Below are 17909 nucleotides of genomic sequence, written 5' to 3'. Positions count from 1 at the left end.
GCTAAAGCCAGTGATGAGAAGTTCTTTACCTGATCATTACTTGCATGCTATAAATGTTACTTAGCATATGAAAAAGTGTTATTTTAGTTTAGTTTTTTATAGAAATATAAATAAATTAGTTTGAGGGCCAGCACATAATTTACACAGTCTACATATGGTCATCAGCTTTATTCCTCTCAACGGTCATGAAACATGTATGTCTGTGTACAACAGCTATTCACAACCTAAGCACAAGCACACATCTTCACCACGATGGTAACAAAAAAAAAAAATATATATATATATATATATATATATATATATATATATATATATATATATATATATATATATACGCTACAAACTCTTTTAAATGTTCAAAATAACTAAACATTAAACACTTAAACACTAACAGGTCTTTCCATTTCCTTAAAAGTGCAGAAAACTTGAGCAACACTGCACAAGGTCTCAGTCTGAATTGCAATAGCACTGGTTGGATCAACAAGAATGAATTATGTTCAGGAAACATTCACAGAATATGTCAAATGAAACTGGTGTGATCTCATTCAATTAGGATGAATTTTACTCATCAGTACAATTAACCTAGCTTAAGTTCAAATAAATCAGTTCAACTGTGTGGAAATAGGTGTCATAATTGAATTAAGTTAGACCAACAAGTTATTTTTTTGAGTGTACAAGGAAATGATATACAGAGAGTCTCAAACACTATTGTTTCCTCCTTCTTTTATTTAAATTTGATTTGTGCAAAAGACCTCTGAAGAGCAGGCGAATGTCAACATAACACGACTGTGACGTAACAGTCGGGATCATTAATATGTACGCCCCCAACTTTTGCATATGCCAGCTCATGTTCAAAGCATTAGACAAGCCAGTATTAACATCTGGAGCTGCACAGCCGAATCAACAGATGTAAACATCACTGTGTTTAGAAAATGTAAACATCCAAATAAATACTATACTTACATGATCTGATATGCTGCATGACGAACACTTTGTAAAGATCCATTTTGAGGGTTATATTAGCTGTGTGAACTTTGTTTATGCAATGTATTATAGAGTCGCGAGCTTGGGGGTGGGGAACGCAAGCATTTAAAGGGGATGCGCACTGAATCAGCTCATATTTAATGATGCCCCAAAATAGGCAGTTAAAAAATTGAATAATAAAAAGTCTATGGGGTATTTTGAGCTGAAACTTCACAGACACATTCAGGGGACACCTTAGACTTATATTACATCTTGTGAAAAAGGGTTCTAGGGCACCTTTAAAGTACACATTAAATCAAAATTGAACTTATTTATTTTGTTAGCTCAAATTGTTAGTTTTGTGGTGAACAATTCATCCGTGCAAGTCAATCCACACAAAAAAATTGTTTGGCTTCGTAATATTTAATCAAAATCTGAAAATGCTCCTCCCCTCTGCAACGGTGCCCCTTCTCTNCACATTTAGCAGAACATCCGTCTGTTGTGGCCATACCATGAACACAATTCATGTCGTTTTCACACAAAATGCAGTCAATTAACACGTTTCTAAAATGCTTACATTTTCTTTTCATATAAGCTTACCTCATACCAAAATCATGGATCTTTCTCATCTTATTTGCAAATGCTTAAACACAGCAAGTCAGAAATGAAGACCTAATAATGTTCCAATCTTTAAATATAGGATAAAATCTCTACTTTTGCAACAACAGCAGTTCAACAGTATTGAAAAAAATAAATACTGAAACAATTGATAAGCATTTTTAATTAGCAGATCACTGAAATACTGAGAAATAGCAGATTCCAGTCTCAGTGGATAGTCATAGTCAGGTGTTCAATTTCTTTCCATCACACAGGAAAGAATTCAATTTCTACACACAGTAAAATAGGACTTTTTGAATTGGACTTGTTCAGTGTGGATGAAGAACAACACAGAAAAGCAAAAAAAAAAAAAAAAAAGTCTGGGTAAGGGAGAGGAATAGATGAAGGAGGAGAGGAGAAGTTGGATCAGGACAAGGGAGAAGAAGAGGATGAGAGGAGGAAGAATGTGTGCTGGACTGTGCATCTCTGTTTTTTTTTTTACCTATGAAAGCTTATTTCTGCCATGAATAGAAAATAAAAAAGGTAATTATGTCTTTTTATCTCACAATTCCTATAGTTTATATATCACAATTCTGAGGGAAAAAAGTCAGAATGACTATATGTTCATGTTGAATAGAAAACTAGTGCTATGTTTTAACGGAACGACTCTATTTTGAATCAGGTTTTCAGTGTTTTTTTATAGAATTAGTATGTGTTGAAAAAGGTTTGAAATGTAGAGTTTGTGTTTATTTAACAAAATATGGTTTTGGGCAGAAAATGAACTATTTGGCTAATTGTGTGATGCAGGTGTGTTGCTGTGTCAAGAGTTTAGAATAAGTACTTTAAGTATTGGTAAACGCTTGGTAAAACACTTGTAAAATCGAGTCGTTCTGTCAAAACATAGCACTAGTTTTCTATTTAACATGAACATATAGTCAATCAAAGCGCAATGACTGTCAAAATACTAACAGTTGATGGCATTATGAAAACTGCATTACTTGTCATGTTTCGGTTCTAACCGGAGAAAATATGAAATCCATTGTTTTTATAATTCAGTTTCCTTTTACTGCAGTAATAGTATAATGCATGTACTGTAAGCCATTCTACATTTTTGGTTGAGTGCTGAATGTGTGCATTCTTGGCAACAGAAGTGAGTCATTACTTTATAGAATGTACAGTAGAAAAAAAGAAGAAGAAAGTAACAGAACTGCTCAGGGCAGCTACTGGTCAGATGAGTCCCCTATGCAGAACTTCAGTTACCCCCTTGGTTGAAATCTCTTTCTGGGGTTGGGTGTGTGGTGTTGATGTTGCCCCCATAGAGGATGGGATGGTGTCCCCTTGGTAGTTAGTGCCCTATGCAGACTACATATTCTGCATATATGGAACAGTGGTAGTGGAATCGTTGTAGTAAAAGCTTTACATGAAGCTTTTACTGAAATGAAAACATGAAATTGCTGCCATTGATCAACAACAAATCCAACATACATGGCCTTTGGTTACTGTTGAAGCTTTTTTCCACCACAGAATAAAAAAAAGTATAAAAGGTAATTGTGACTTTTTATCTCACAATTCTATTTTTTATTTTTTTTATTTTGCAATTGTGAATATACATCTCACAATTCAGACTTTTCCCCCTCAGAATTGTGATATATAAACTATAGGAATTGAGTTTAAAAAGTCAGAATTGTGAGATAAAAAGACATAATTACCTTTTTTATTTTCTATTCATAGCAGAAATAAGCTTTCATAGGTTCCACGTGTAAGTGAAAAAAAAAACAGAGATGCACAGTCCAGCATTCTTCCTCCTCTCCCATACCTCTTCTTCTCCCTTGTCCTGATCCAACTTCTCCTTTCCTCCTTCATCTATTCTTCTCCCTTACCCAGATATTATTTTCTCTCTGCTCCTCTGTGTTGTTCTTCATCCACACTGAACAAATCCGATTCAAAGAGTCCTATTTTACTGTGTATGTCCATGTAATGGAAAGAAGTTCAACCCCTGACTATGCTTCCAACTGAGACTGGAATCTGCTATTTCTCAATATTTCAGTGATCTGCTAATTAAAAATGCTTATCAATTGTTTCAGTATTTGTTTTATATATTTTTTTTCAATACTTTTGAGCTGCTGTTGTTGCAGAATTAGAGGTTTTATCCTATATTTAAAGATTGGAACATTATTAGGTCTTCATTTCTGACTTGCTGTGTTTAAGCATTTGCAAATAAGATGAGAAAGATCCATGATTTTGGTATGAGGTAAGCTTATATGAAAAGAAAATTTAAGCATTTAAGAAATGTGTTAATTGATTGCATTTTGTGTGAAAACGACATGAATTGTGTTCATGGTATGGCCACAACAGACGGATGTTCTGCTAAATGTGTTTAGAGTTTTGAAAATGTGACTAAAGATTGGACAAATGTATGTTAGCAAATGAAAAAAACTGTAATTGGCATTAAACTAAGTAAATTATGTAAGCTTAAGTTTCTGTTTCAAGAAATGTCTGTTAAACTTTCATTTTCTCATGAAGATCCTCCCCTTTTGATAAGCTATAAAATGGGCACTGAAACAGACGTTATTTCATTCTCCTCCTGATCAAAGATGGATCTGCAAATCTCAGTTTTTCTTCTCTTCATTCTTTTCACTGCAGGTACAAAGACAAATAATGTTTGTGATGTTACTGAGAATGATAACAGATCACTGATGCATCTCTCTCTGTTTCATTACTACAGGACACTCTCTCAGCTGTTATGAGTGTATGAGTCTGACAGGTTCTTGTGCAGATCAGAAGTTAAAAACATGTCCTAGTGGATCTTCTCAGTGCTTGAGTTCAACATCTGTGGCACAAGCTGGTAAGTCCATTATGATTGAAATTTACTGTTATATTTGACTGATTGACTGATTGAAGATGCTGCTGTTATTTACTGGTGCTGCAACAGAACAGATACTTGTTTTTATGGTGGAATTTACAATTTCAATCACAGAATATTCTACATACATTTCTGATATTTAATCTGTTTTCTCTCTGATTATGATTTTGTATATAAAAAATGTTTGAAATGAGAAAAATGCAACATATTTGTCATATTTATAATTAAATTTTCCATCAAAATAATGTGCAGTTTAATGGGTCTTTCCTGTATCATTCATGTTTTTAGGTGGCACTAGTGCTAAAGTGAAGACTAAAGATTGTGCTCCTGCCTGTCAAAGTGGGTCCCTGAACTTAGGCACTGCAAAGACAACTACTTCCTGCTGTAACACAGACCAGTGTAACCTCCAAGATGCTCCAGGTATTGTCCTTCAATGATCATGTGCAAATAACTGTCTTCTTTAAAGTCAACACTCATTTTACTTCCAAATATGACATTCAATCAGGAAATAAAAGGCAGGGTGTGACTTTCTGTCATGAACAGATTGAATAGAGCAGCTAAAGGAGTGTTGTTTCATTAGATATTATATTTTATACAGAAAATTGTTTTCCTCCTGTAGATCCCTCTAATGTCCCGAATGGAAAGACATGTTACTCCTGTGATGTTCAGAGCTGCTCAAACAAATTGATCTGTACAGGGGATGAAGACCGCTGCATTACAGTAACAGGTGAGAATCTGAAAAAGAACAAAGATTAAAGTCATGATCTTTTAAACTCTCTTAGGTTTAAACATATGACACAGATCACATATACCAAAGTCCAACTTAGACTGAATCAACCTCTTTTTTCTTTCTTTTCATCAGCGACTTCTGGAGGTCAGTCAGTTTCTTTAAAAGGCTGTGCATCTAAATCTATTTGTGGCACCACAGCATCAGTTAGTGATTTTGGGAGCTTCTCATGTTGTGAGGGGAACCTGTGTAACGGTGCTCAGAGTGTCTCCCAGAGCTTCCTGTTCCTCTGCTGTTCTCTGCTCTCCTACTTCCTGCTGCACTGAATCCAGCAGCTCTTCATCCTACAATAATACATATATCAAATCATCTATCAGAGGACAATATTAGAATTATTTCTTTATTGATTCAATACATTTTTTGTAAAACAATAATTGAGTTCTCAATATCAGGATTTTCCTGTTCAGTTAAATATCACAAATGCAACAAGAGAAATAAACAGATATTATGATAACATTTTACAAATACTTTGTAAATGTTTATCATTTTACCTCATGCACATCATGCAATTAAAAGTTTTGTATATAACTCAGTTTTTGTTTGTGTTGATTATTATATCTGACAATAAATAGCAATTTGATAGTTTGAGCTCTATTAATAATTGTTATGGCTTTTCTTTAAGCCTTTGTCTTTGATAACAGGAGTGAGCAAGTTTTTCATGTGTACAGAATCCATAGAAGCAAACAATGTCTTTCTTTTGTTCCAATGAATAAACATTGCCTTAAATCCACTTCCTGTGTCTCTCATTCCTTGATGCTGATGACACCTAATAAAAAAGGTAAAGGTGACTTTTTAATTTCACAATTCTGATTTTTTTTTTTAAATCTCAGAATTAATAAAGTTGCAATTGTGATTTATAAAGTCAGAATTTCGAGATATAAACTCATAATTGCAAGAAAAAAAGTCAGAATTGTGAGTTTATATCTCGCAATTCTGACTTGTTTTCTCAGAAAAAAGACACAGTTGTCTTTTTACATTTTTTCTGTGGGAAACAATCATCCATAATATTCCACCTTCTTGCAAGCTACCCTGGTCAAAAACTGTGCTTCCAAATTACCAACAAGCACACTTGTTAGCCAGGTTTTCTAAAATATACTGAGTCACAGCGCACCTCAGTGGACAACAAAAACTTTACAATACAAATGGCTCCTACAATACTTTTTTTTTTACTTTTTATTATTGTAATGTACCAAGTGAGAGGATCCCCTGAACCCACATGTTAAACTCCCTGAAAGAGTTAAAAGAAACACTGAATATGTCTGTCGAAATATTGAAAAAAATTCACAATAATGAACTTGCTCATTTTGAGTCACTTTGACCCAGAAACACATTTTTGTTTTATTGAGTTACTGGAAAAGTCTCAGCTTTCTAATTTAGTTAAAATAATATTATAGAAGCTTGTTTTCACCACAACTGAGTAAAAACTATGGTTCTTTAAGAATTAAGAGAAACTTTCTTATAAATACTTAAAGTCAGTTTTTTCCCTCTGTTATGGCCCATGAGAGCGGACGATGGATGTTCAAAAGGACTGCATCGAGGGGAGAACCCAGAGAGAGACACCAGCGAGACCAGCCCAGCGAGAGAGACTCCATTGACGCCATCCACACTTATTTATGCCGGAAACTCGGTAACGTCATCGTGCTTCCACCAATCCAAAACTTCACCGCCACCTACGGGTCTTTAAAAATAAAAACTACACAGCCACGTAACACCCTCACCCTTAAGTGAATAAACTGTAGAAAAGAAATGATCTTACCTTCTCCTTTACTTAAGTAAAGTGTGCATACAATTTATTCAATCTAAACACGGGATAAGGCGTCAGCAATAAGATTATCCTTACCACGAATATGTCGAATTACCAACTCACGAGCCTGTAGTAAAAACTCCAGCGCATCAAACGTTGGTTATTATTCTTCATTCGATTTAGAAAGACTAAGGGATTATGGTCCGTGTAAACAATCAAAGGATATGAAACAGAACCAATATAAACATCGAAATGTTGAAGTGCAAGGATAAGCGCGAGCGCCTCCTTCTCAATGGTGGAGTAATTCTGTTGATGTCTATTAAATTTGCGCGAGAAATAGCAAACAGGATGCTCAACACCAAATTGATCTCGTTGAAGGAGAACCGCTCCCGCACCGGTATCACTTGCATCAACAGCAAGTAGAAACTGGGACGAAAAATCAGGAGCAGCGAGAACAGGAAAATTAGTCAGAAGCGCTTTGATTTTTTCGAAACTCGTTTGACACGTTTCAGTCCACTTAAATGGTACTTTGGGGCTAAGAAGATCCGTTAAAGGAGAAGACACAGCAGAAAAGTTTTTACAAAAACTCCTGTAATACCCAACCATGCCAATGAATCGGCGAAGTTCTCGGCGCGTCGTAGGCGCAGGAAAATTAATAATAGCCTCAACCTTAGACTCAACAGGACGAACTTCTCCGCCACCAACAATCTTTCCTAGATACGTTACCTTTGCTCAACCAAATTCGCACTTGGCTAAGTTAACCGTGAGGTTAGCAAGAGACAGACGACGGAACAAGAAATCAAGTTGTTCTAAATGTTCTGACCAAGACGCGCTGTAAACAACCAAATCATCCAAATACACTTCAACATTATGCATGCCATCAATGACACGATTTACTATCCGTTGGAAAGTTGCCGGTGCGTTTCGTAAACCGAAAGCCATTACGGTGTAATGTAGGAAATGGTCTGGTGTTACGAATGCACTGATCTCTTTCGCACGATCTGACAAAGGCACCTGCCAGTAACCTTTAAGCAGGTCGATTTTAGTAACGAAAGCAGCATTTCCAACGCGATCCACGCAATCTTCCATACGAGGCAATGGATAACTATCTGGTTTTGTTACAGAATTCACGCATCTAAAATCAGTACAAAAAAAACGTTCCGTCCGACTTTTTAACCAACAAACAAGGCGAGCTCCAAGGACTGAAGCTTGGCTCTGTGATGTTATTATCAAGCATGAAGGTCACCTCTTTTTGTAGCTGAATTCGTTTCTCAGGACTTACCCGGTACGCGTGCTGTTTAATAGGCAAAGAATTGCCAACATCAATATCATGTTCGATCAACGTAGTACGAGAGGGAACATCAGAAAACAGATTACCGTACGTCCGAATAATGTTACTCACATCAGCGCCTTCGGTAACATTCAAATAGGAAAGAAATGAGTCAAGGTTTTGCATTATTTCAGAATTTTTCAACCTTCCTGCCACCAATTCTGAAGAAGGAAAATTAACCCCATCCTCCTCAAGTATGGATAAAGCGAGAGCGTTATCAGGAACGGCACAAGGCGATGGACAGGTCAGAGATTCAGCACCGGACAGCTCCTGCTCTTTAACCCCCGGGGAATCTGCGGATGAAACAATTAACACAGCCGACTTTTGTCCAGACGAATCTGGCTGCCTCTCACAGTACGGCTTGAGCATGTTAACATGACACAGACGAGTTTTTTTCTTTCTGTCAGATGTCATAATCACATAGTCGAGCTTACTCACCTTTTCCTTCACCTGGTAAGGACCATAGTAACGAGCCTGTAAGGCTGATCCAGGTACTGGCAAAAGCACTAATACCTTGTCACCAGGAGAGAAACTACGAAGTTTAGCACCACGATCAAAACGTTTTTTCATTCGTTGTTGTGACATCTCCAAATTCTGTTTAGCCAGCTCACATGCACGGTGCAATTTAAAACGAAACTCTGAAACAAAGTCAAGGATATTCTTTGGACTCGAAACATTAGACCAATGATCTTTGATCAGTTTTAGTGGGCCGCGGACAGTATGTCCGAACACTAACTCGGCCGGACTAAAACCCAACGACTCCTGCACTACCTCCCTCACTGCAAACATAGCCATAGGCACTCCATCGTCCCAGTCTTTTTGGAACTCCAAACAAAATGCACGTAGCATAGATTTCAAGGTCTGGTGGAACCTTTCGAGTGCCCCCTGACTTTCTGGATGGTAACAACTAGAAGTGCAGTGTTGAATATGCAACTGATCCAGAGCTTGTTTAAACACATGAGACATAAAATTCGTACCTTGATCTGACTGAATGGTACGCGGAAGGCCAAACAACGAGAAGAATTTGATAAGTGACTTCACAATCACTGGTGCTGTAATTTTTCGCAGAGGAATTGCCTCTGGAAAACGCGTTGATGTACACATGATCGTTAAAAGGTACTGATTACCAGACTTCGTACGAGGTAAGGGACCGACACAGTCAATTAAAACACGCTCAAATGGTTCACCAATGGCTGGAATTGGATACAACGGAGCAGGTGAAATTTTCTGATTCGGTTTTCCAATCATTTGGCACACATGACAGCTTCGGCAATAGCTTGCTACATCGCTTTTTAAGCCAGGCCAGAAAAAACAACGGAGTACACGATCGTATGTTTTATTTACTCCCAAATGACCGGCAAACGGACAATCATGTGCGAGTTTCAGAATTTCAGAACGATATGAGGAAGGAACTACTACCTGCTTAACGATTTGCAGCAGAACATTTCAGAACTTTTTGCTCATTTAAATATGTTGCGACACGGTCAGGCAGGCAGTTTTTAAATTCTTCTAATAAAATCAGTTCATGGAGCTCTTCAAAAGATTGCACTTTCATAGAAGCACACCACCGATCAAACATAGATTCCTTCTCTCTAATAAATTCAACGTAAGACTCATCAGTTTTTCGATGGTTACGGAATTTTTGGCGATACGCCTCAGGAACCAGTTCATAAACTCTAAGAACGGCTGTTTTCACTTGATCATAATCAAGAGACTCTTCCACTGACAACAAAGAATATGCCTCCTGGGCTTTACCCACAAAAACACACTGCAGCAACATAGGCCAAAATGTTTTCGGCCACTTAAGATTAGTAGCAACACGTTCGAAAAGCGCAAAAAATTTGTCTACCTCCTGCTCTCGAAAAGGAGGGACAATGCGAATGTTACGACTCACGTCAAACTCAGAGTTATCTGTTACACCTCTTTCACGAGCTTTCAACTCCATTTCTTTGAGGCGACACGCTTGTTCCATTTCAAGCTTTTTCAACTCAAGTTCATGTCTCTCACGCTCTCTTCGTCTCTCTCTCTCACGTTCCCATTCCTCCCTTTCTCTTAACAAACCTCTTTCGTGCTCTTTAGCTTGCAACTCCAGCTTTTTAACTTGCAGCGCAAGATCCTCTGAACTACCCTCAACTAATTCGGGATAGTCTACCAGCCTTTCCTCATCACCAAAGACGCCTTGTTTATATAACGAATCAACAAGCAAAATCTGCAGTTCACGTTTAGATGCAGTATTGCGAAAACTTACCTTATAATAAGCAGCAATTTTCATAAGATCAGTTCTATTAATTTGAAACAGCTCCGCTTGCGTCGGATTCGCAATAAAATCCGTTAATTCAAACATGGTTAGATTTTAATCGTCGAAAGGTTGAAGAGAAAAATAAAACATGCACTACACGAGCCGAAATTCACACCAAGCAACTGTGACTCAACGAAGTTACAAAGTAACAAATCCGAGACGCGTGAACAGATCAAAAGATCAAACGAAGCCACGCAAAAATCGAGATCATTCGGATCATTCAGATCATCCAGATCCTATTAATCCAGATCCCGGACGAGCCCCCAAATATGTTACGGCCCATGAGAGCGGACGATGGATGTTCAAAAGGACCGCATCGAGGGGAGAACCCAGAGAGAGACACCAGCGAGACCAGCCCAGCGAGAGAGACTTCATTGACGCCATCCACGCTTATTTATGCCGGAAACTCGGTAACGTCATCGTGCTTCCACCAATCCAGAACTTCACCGCCACCTACGGGTCTTTAAAAATAAAAACTACACAGCCACGTAACACCCTCGATGGGAAAAAAGTAAACTCAGCATAAAATCAGCCTTGCTTACTGTGTCCTCTTCTATAATACTGCATGATACCTTTGACAAGAAATACTACAAGAAAACACAGGGTTGCCAACTCTCACGCATCTGGCGTGACACTCACGCTTTCAGCATCAATCTCACGCTCTCATGCACACACAAGAAATGTCACGCCAAAATCCATTTTTCTCCCCTCTCAATCCGTTAATTTCCTGTTGATGACTAGACCACCGCGTATTAATGACAGGAGAGGAGTTTAAGGCCCACAGCTGTTACATCTCCCTACAACGTTCTCACTGCAGTATTCTCTGATCGTTGATTGGCTGAAAACCTTGCACCTGATACGTCAGTTGCGTGTGAGAAGTTCAGAGAGAGTTCGGAGCATAGGTTCGGAGTCGGAGTCGGCACGTGTGAAAGTTTGGAAGACAATCAAGGTAAGCAAATAATAGAATAATGAGCCTTGTCACTACAGACATAGCCTTGCCTAACCAGTCTGTGTGCCGAGACTACCCACACAGCAAAAGGTATCGCGGCAGAGGTGGAAAGTCCAGGGCTCAGAGAGTAAAAGTCCTGCCATATTTTTTTTCCACCCACTGAAGCATTAATGAGATAAATAAGTGATTAATTGAGTGATGATTGACCATTATTGAAGACACCTGATGATAACAAGCAGAATCACCAAAGGAGAAAATCATAATTTTTAAGACACCATCACAGAGGTCATGGTTTGCTTTAGTTGAGCTCTTGACCCTTGACTTTCTAATGTTAGAATTTATTTAGGCAGTTTTAACTGCATTAAAACCAACCAGACAAGCAAAGTTAAAAGATGACCAGGTGGTGTTGGTTATGTTTTCACATATTCATTATTTGATCTGAATACTGAACTCATTTAGAGCCCAATCTCTGAGTTAGATTTACATTATTGATTATAGCAGCACTGTGATTATGCTGCAGAAGATCCAGCTTTTTTTCAAAATAATTCAAAAGTTTCATCAAAAGTTGTTCTTAGAAAGAAAAATGCTCTCATTTAGACACACAGACATCAAGAATCAGCCTGTGAATCTCAACAGTGGTGAGAATAATAAAGCATGTTGCAATGCATTCTGGGTGCCACCAATCAAAATTCATCCATGGCTCCCATCATGCATTGCTGCATGAATAAATTATGAGCTTAATTGTCTTAGTAATTTTCTTTATTCTCACTATTTAAATTTTGCTGTTTTTATGTGACTTTTTAGTAGCTTGTTTTCTAATGTTCAGAGTTGATCTGTTGATCAGAATATGTTGCTTGTCACCGTTGTTGAGATTCACAGGCTGATTCTTGATGTCTGTGTGTGACTAAAAGAAGGTTTTTTTTTTTTTAATATCAGAACAACTTTTAAGAAATCCTTCATATTTTATTGATAAAGCTGATCTTCTGCTGTAGAATCACAGTGCTGCTGTAATCAATAATGTAAATCTAACTTGGGCTCTAAATGAGTTCAGAGATTCAGATCAAATAATGATTATGTGAAAACATAACCAACACCACCTGATCATCTTTTCTGTTTGCTTGACTAGCTGTTACAACAGCCCAAACAAAATCTAATATTAAAAAGTGAAGGATCAAGAGCCCAACTAAAGCAAGCCATGACCTCTGTGATGGTGTCTAAAAAAATTGTGATTTTCTCCTTTGGTGATTCTGCTTGTTATCATCAGGTGTCTTCAATAATGGTCAATCATCACTCAATTAAACACTTATTTATCTCATTAACTTTAACAGCGCTTCAGCGGCTGGAAAAAAAATATGGCAGGACTTTTACTTTCTGACCCCTGGACTTTCCACCTCTGCCACGAACGGACCCGTATCGGAGTCCACTTGCGCGCAGTGACGGATCTGTAACGGAGGCAGATCGCGGACCCCGCCTTGGCTCCGCGCTGCATCCGCTCCGCATCCGCGATTAAAACCTTACCTCCGCGGCGGGTCCGTTTGGGACCCGCAAATTGATACAACCGTAACAGGAAAGGCGCGTGCGCGTCCACGGATCCGACGTGGGTCCACTCAAGATCCGCTGATTGACAGTAGAATTTATAACACCGCCCGGATGCGGACCTGATCCTCTGGGCGGCGTCAAAACGAATGTGACAGTCACGCGGGTTTGGCGACTTGAATGCGGATCCGCCTAGGAGTCCCCTGCTGTGTGGGTAAGTTACAGACTTCAACTATAGTTGCAAATGTTGTCTGACATGCGTTATGATGTGGGCTGGCTAAATTGCTCAATACAAATATGTAGGGTCCGAAATTAACACCCGCCAAGCGCCAAATGCGGGTAGATTTTCCGTTTGGCTGTCTTCTTTATGCTGTGGTCGAAGCGGATCTTCTCATCTTTGGAAATGTCCTTTGTGGCCTGAAAGAGCAGGACGTCCCTGTCTCCTTCTTGAAGCTTCACTACGCAGTGGCGTGGCTGCACGTTGAAGTTCTTCTTGGAGTGCGTAATCAAATCTCCCTTTGGTTTCCAGAGACGGGTGGCACTCACAGGGGAAGGTCTCCGCGTCGATGCAGACTTCCTCACTGCCATGTTTAAAGAAAAACAGGTGGCCCAGCTCATCCTGCATCTCTGCCATCTCCCTGCCCTCAGCACCTGTGATCACCTTTCCGTGGAAATCACACAGGATGGAGCCCTTCCTGAAGGCCTTGGTTGCAACAACTCCTGTGGCGAAAAACAACGTTTTTAACATTTGTAACAGGAATTATGTTACTACATTTTGTCATTAATATGCTGTTCATGATGATATTATATTCATATATCAATTTATACCTTTCTGCCCCCCAAAATCCTTCACAGCCAGACCCGACCATTTCTGACTGGTCACCCCCCTGATGATGGCTGGGTCACTCTGTGCCTGTGCTCTGCTGAGCGGCCTCCACTTTGCAATGACGTCCTCTGGACGGGGATGATTGGCCGTCCACCCCTCTGCCTCTATGACTTTAGCCACCTTCGCTGCAGTCGGGGCATATCTTGAGCATTTTGCTGTCAAAGAGAGAACATTTAAATTAAAATTCAGGTTCACCCTTATGAAACAAAAATATTTTGCAGTATATTGGAAAATAACATGTAATATATTAGGCAATATATTCTTATACATGGGATTTAATATTTATATTTTCCAATGTATTGCAATATATGCATAGACCATATATGTATATAAAATGATACATGTAAAAATATAGTGGCTTTTTGGTTTTGATTGCAATATTTTTTTTTTATATCTATTAGCCAATGATTTTATATGCAGTATATAAAGCATATAAAGACAAACTAAGAAAGTATATACACTTACACAAAAGATGTTGCTCCCGCTTGCTGTACTGCAGAGCTCTCCACTTGTCGTAGAAGACTCTGTCGGTGGGGAACCCAGCTTTTGCTCTCTGGGTTTTGTTGGGTGGCTGGCCAGTGATTCCTACAGGGAAGGCCTGTAGGAAAACGTCAAAGTCACCGCTCACTTTTTCTTCCACTCGCCTTCTCTTCTCTGCCTGGGTGCCCTCTTCAGAGTCGTCAGAAGAGTAGCTGCAACATTGAAAAGGTTTCACGGTTACACACTGACAAACTGACGGATGAGCGTTGAGAAACATAATTATAACCGTTTCAGATAATTACATACCGACTCATGGAGCTGAGCAGGTTTGAGGTTGCCACCACAGAGTCCAGGGTCTTCATTCGATAGTGCTGATTTGCCACTGCCGTCGAATGGGCCATGTAGTGTGCGACAGACGCCTTCTGCTCCTCTGTGAAGTTTGCAGCCGCATCTGTCTCCACGGTCCTGCGTACCTGCTGGCTCTTGATGTTGGGCAGTTTGTAGCTGCAATGGGGCAGAAATATCAGATGAAACTCCAAAACTTGAATTATATCATTTTCTAGAGGCTGATTCATTTAATAAATGCACAAATCAACAGATATTTTTGGACTTATGGACTGCTGTTAATACTTACTGTGCGTGCAGACGACTGAGGTCATTGGTTGCACTCCTGATCTTCGTGCCCGATGTTGAGACAAACAACCTGTTTCCGTGATCTACATCCGGCTGGATGCAGTCAGGGCGGATCCAGGTGTAGTATGCGTCCAGCATCTGCAGAGACAAACAAAAAAAAAATCTGTTAATATCTGTTGGTTCATTGCTGGTGTTACTGTATTTTATGGTAAGGCAATTTAGTCTGTGCAAAGTGTACTTACTGCTGCCTCCTCCATTGTTAGGGCAAACACGGCGATCTGCATTGCCGCAGTCTTGTGTTCGCTGACAGCCACACACACCTTTCCCCCAGAATTTTTCCTGTTATCCCACTCTGCCGTCTGAAAAAAAAAAAAAAAAAACTCAGAGTGAATAACTGACATAAACGTCCTCTTTGCAGACTACCCAATATAATCTGTTTAGGCTGATGCCCCCACAAAAACTAAACCACTTACAGTTAATCCCTCCACCGCTCCTGGTCTCTGGAAGTGACCGAGGATCAGGATTGCTTCACAGTAGTAGTGGAAAATGGTCTTTTCCTCTGAAGCCACATGGTCACCTTCCAGCATCCTCCCATAAACGGACAGCATGTCTTTCTTGGCCTTCCGGAGGACTGCCTGGCACTCCTGAAGGCTCTTCTCACCCTCAATGAACCGTTCATACCTAGAATGACATACAAGACAACAATGCGGCGGAGAATTACACACATGTCTGTAGCACATAACCCCAGATGTACAGCCAGCACAGAAGTACTATCAACATGGAGGAAGTCATGAAAGAAAACAAAATGGAAGGCAGATTAGCAACTGACCTGATTTTACAAGTGACCTTGCTGTTCGACTTGGAAACTGGCTTTCTGAGGGAAGTGAGGAGGTCGATGTAGGCCTGACACTTCCTGTAGAAGTCAGGATCTGCTGCAACCAAGTTGAGGTGGGTCTTCAGATACTGAACAAACCGGATCATGTTCTTTATGTAGTTCAGTATGGTGGCGGGGCCCATGTCAGCGCGCCGGAGTTGGGTGAGGAAGTCCTTGGTCTCAGTGGACTTTAGCAGGAAGTCTAAGGTGACTTTATCCCCACTTGGCTGGATGTATCTCAGCATCCTGGAGACGTTGTCTATCTGTGATAAGGAAAAAGATAAGTGTGAGATGATGCAGTGAGAAGAAAAGCCACACACAGACACCCGAGAGCAATACGGAACAGACTAAAAAGAAACAGAAATGGGATGCATCTTACCACTTGCTGGCAGTTTGGGACCTGCAGGGTGTTAATCAAGTAGCCCTTGAAGTCTTGTAACATGGCCTCTTCTGCAGGGAATTTTTGATAGAGCCCCATGCTCATCATTTTGACCCGGACACCTGCGCTCGGCTGCGCTTGATCTCTGAAAGAAAAATACAGACAGAAGAAAATTAGCTCAAAGCAACCTTACAGTTTGTTCACAGTTTTTGCACTGATGTGTGTGAGGTTTAAAACGTACCTTTGCCATGTTTTGTCACTTGGATCGGTGGTGCTGCCTTCAGAGCTGCTTTCCTCCGAAACCAAGACACCACCAGCCGCTTGAGAGCTGACACCAGCCGCTTCAGAGCTGCCACCGGCTGCTGCAGAAAGGCCACTGGCTGTGGGAAGGTCAGCTGTGCTGCTGGACGGTTCTTCGGGTTCCAGGTCTGCCTGGTTAGGAGCGTTGGCCACGAAAAACTTTCTTTGGCGCAGCTCTTCCAGAAGAGCCAGCCTAGATGGTCTGTGGGGGTAACGTTTAACCATCTCCTTGTAGTCCCAGTTTCTGGCTTCCCGTGTCCACGCCTTGGTGGACTCCTTGGCCCTGTTCGCCTCCTCCAGACGTTCTTCGGGCGTGCTGTGTTTCATGCAGACCCTACTCAGGTGCGTCGTCAGCATGTCCTGTGGTTTTTCACACAGCAGGCAGTGAACAATGCGACGGTCAGATTTCTGCCTGTGAGACAAAGCAGACACACCAAAGATTACAAATGTGAAAATGAATGAAGACAGAGCATTCTTAACACAGAGGCCTGATGTGACCCTTAACCAGCAAAACTTATCATATAAAGCTACTGTAATACTACCAGAACCAGTTTTTCAGCCTTCTTACCACAGAGGCTATTGTGTGTGCTAAAGTGGCTGACCAATTCACACCTAACCCTTGACCTATTTTAGTTTTAGGAGTGAGAAACAAGTCTTACTAAAAAAAAAGAAAAGTTGACTTAACTTAATTATAAGGCAACTTGATGCACAGCTTTTTTGAGTTTACTCAAGTATAGAGTTTATTTAACTGATGTTAGAGTTGAGTAAACTAAAAAAAAAAAAAAAAAAAAGCTGTGCAGGAAGTTGCCTTATAATTGTAGGTTAAGTCAACTTTTCTTTTTTTACAGTGTAGAAAAACAAAGAGGGAAACCTATCCTTTAGTTTTTTTCACAATTTGATCAAGATTAGTTTTATCATGTTTTTATCCGTACTATGTCAACTGGCATATAACAATAACAAACAAATAGGCAAATAACAGCATATAACAAGAACGTGGCAATAACCTGGAAAAAAGTTTGGATCAGACACAACACAAATAGGAAAAAAATCAAGTAGAGAAAATAAATTTGAACTTACATGTTGGATTCTGATGCCATTTTCAAGTTTCAACTTAAAAGTTCAAGATGTCCTTGCAAAAGTCAAAAGGTGGTATCCGTAGTCTGATTTGAAATCAAAGTAAATGTGTGATTCACAACCTGCAGTATGTATAGACCCCCAGTTGTGTGATGTCATCGTCAAGCAGACCAATCAGGTTGATTGCTATTGTTTATCAGGTGGGAGGACCCAGC

The 17909-nt window shown here is 39.8% G+C and overlaps 3 protein-coding genes across 4 annotated transcripts; 1 reads left to right on the top strand and 2 right to left on the bottom strand.

Annotated features, from left to right (window-relative positions):
• The first annotated feature begins 4061 nt into the window (after window positions 1-4061).
• Window positions 4062-5940, top strand: LOC125253314 (urokinase plasminogen activator surface receptor-like). Its single transcript, XM_048167238.1, has 5 exons — window positions 4062-4203; window positions 4286-4405; window positions 4712-4843; window positions 5043-5150; window positions 5286-5940. Exons 1-5 carry the CDS (start codon window positions 4155-4157, stop codon window positions 5474-5476), a joined length of 600 nt encoding a protein of 199 aa, XP_048023195.1. The 5' UTR covers window positions 4062-4154; the 3' UTR covers window positions 5477-5940.
• A 6973-nt stretch (window positions 5941-12913) lies between these two features.
• Window positions 12914-15351, bottom strand: LOC125252307. The gene is made up of 6 exons (XM_048165493.1): window positions 15310-15351; window positions 15069-15205; window positions 14741-14938; window positions 14420-14646; window positions 13897-14109; window positions 12914-13788 (listed from the first exon to the last, which is right to left on the bottom strand). The coding sequence occupies exons 1-6, from the start codon at window positions 15349-15351 to the stop codon at window positions 13460-13462; spliced, it is 1146 nt and encodes a 381-aa protein (XP_048021450.1). The 3' UTR covers window positions 12914-13459.
• Window positions 14653-17908, bottom strand: LOC125252888. Of its 2 annotated transcripts, XM_048166537.1 has the most exons (7): window positions 17698-17908; window positions 16562-17032; window positions 16321-16465; window positions 15897-16204; window positions 15310-15748; window positions 15069-15205; window positions 14730-14938 (listed from the first exon to the last, which is right to left on the bottom strand). In XM_048166537.1, exons 1-5 carry the CDS (start codon window positions 17715-17717, stop codon window positions 15505-15507), a joined length of 1188 nt encoding a protein of 395 aa, XP_048022494.1. In that variant the 5' UTR covers window positions 17718-17908; the 3' UTR covers window positions 14730-14938; window positions 15069-15205; window positions 15310-15504. The 2 variants fall into 2 exon arrangements, with proteins under 2 accessions (XP_048022493.1, XP_048022494.1); XM_048166536.1 differs by having other exon boundaries at window positions 14653-14938; window positions 15069-15748.
• Between the last annotated feature and the right edge of the window lies 1 nt (window position 17909).

This window comes from Megalobrama amblycephala, linkage group LG18 (genome assembly GCF_018812025.1).
Source record: "Megalobrama amblycephala isolate DHTTF-2021 linkage group LG18, ASM1881202v1, whole genome shotgun sequence".
NCBI classification, from domain to species: Eukaryota; Metazoa; Chordata; class Actinopteri; order Cypriniformes; family Xenocyprididae; genus Megalobrama; species Megalobrama amblycephala.
This window is presented reverse-complemented; position numbering and strand designations above follow the sequence as displayed.

Excerpts from the sequence above, each read along its gene's own strand:
- LOC125253314 (XM_048167238.1), top strand. The coding sequence starts at position 4,155 with ATGGATCTGCAAATCTCAGTTTTTCTTCTCTTCATTCTTTTCACTGCA. Across the intron at positions 4,204-4,285 it reads CTTCATTCTTTTCACTGCAG|GACACTCTCTCAGCTGTTAT; the intron begins GTACAAAGACAA and ends TCATTACTACAG. Across the intron at positions 5,151-5,285 it reads CCGCTGCATTACAGTAACAG|CGACTTCTGGAGGTCAGTCA; the intron begins GTGAGAATCTGA and ends TCTTTTCATCAG.
- LOC125252307 (XM_048165493.1), bottom strand. The coding sequence starts at position 15,351 with ATGCAGATCGCCGTGTTTGCCCTAACAATGGAGGAGGCAGCA. Across the intron at positions 15,206-15,309 it reads TAACAATGGAGGAGGCAGCA|ATGCTGGACGCATACTACAC; the intron begins GTAAGTACACTT and ends TTGTCTCTGCAG. Across the intron at positions 14,939-15,068 it reads CTCAGTCGTCTGCACGCACA|CTACAAACTGCCCAACATCA; the intron begins GTAAGTATTAAC and ends GCCCCATTGCAG.
- LOC125252888 (XM_048166536.1), bottom strand. The coding sequence starts at position 17,717 with ATGGCATCAGAATCCAACAT. Across the intron at positions 17,033-17,697 it reads ATGGCATCAGAATCCAACAT|GCAGAAATCTGACCGTCGCA; the intron begins GTAAGTTCAAAT and ends TTTGTCTCACAG. Across the intron at positions 16,205-16,320 it reads TCCCAAACTGCCAGCAAGTG|ATAGACAACGTCTCCAGGAT; the intron begins GTAAGATGCATC and ends TCCTTATCACAG.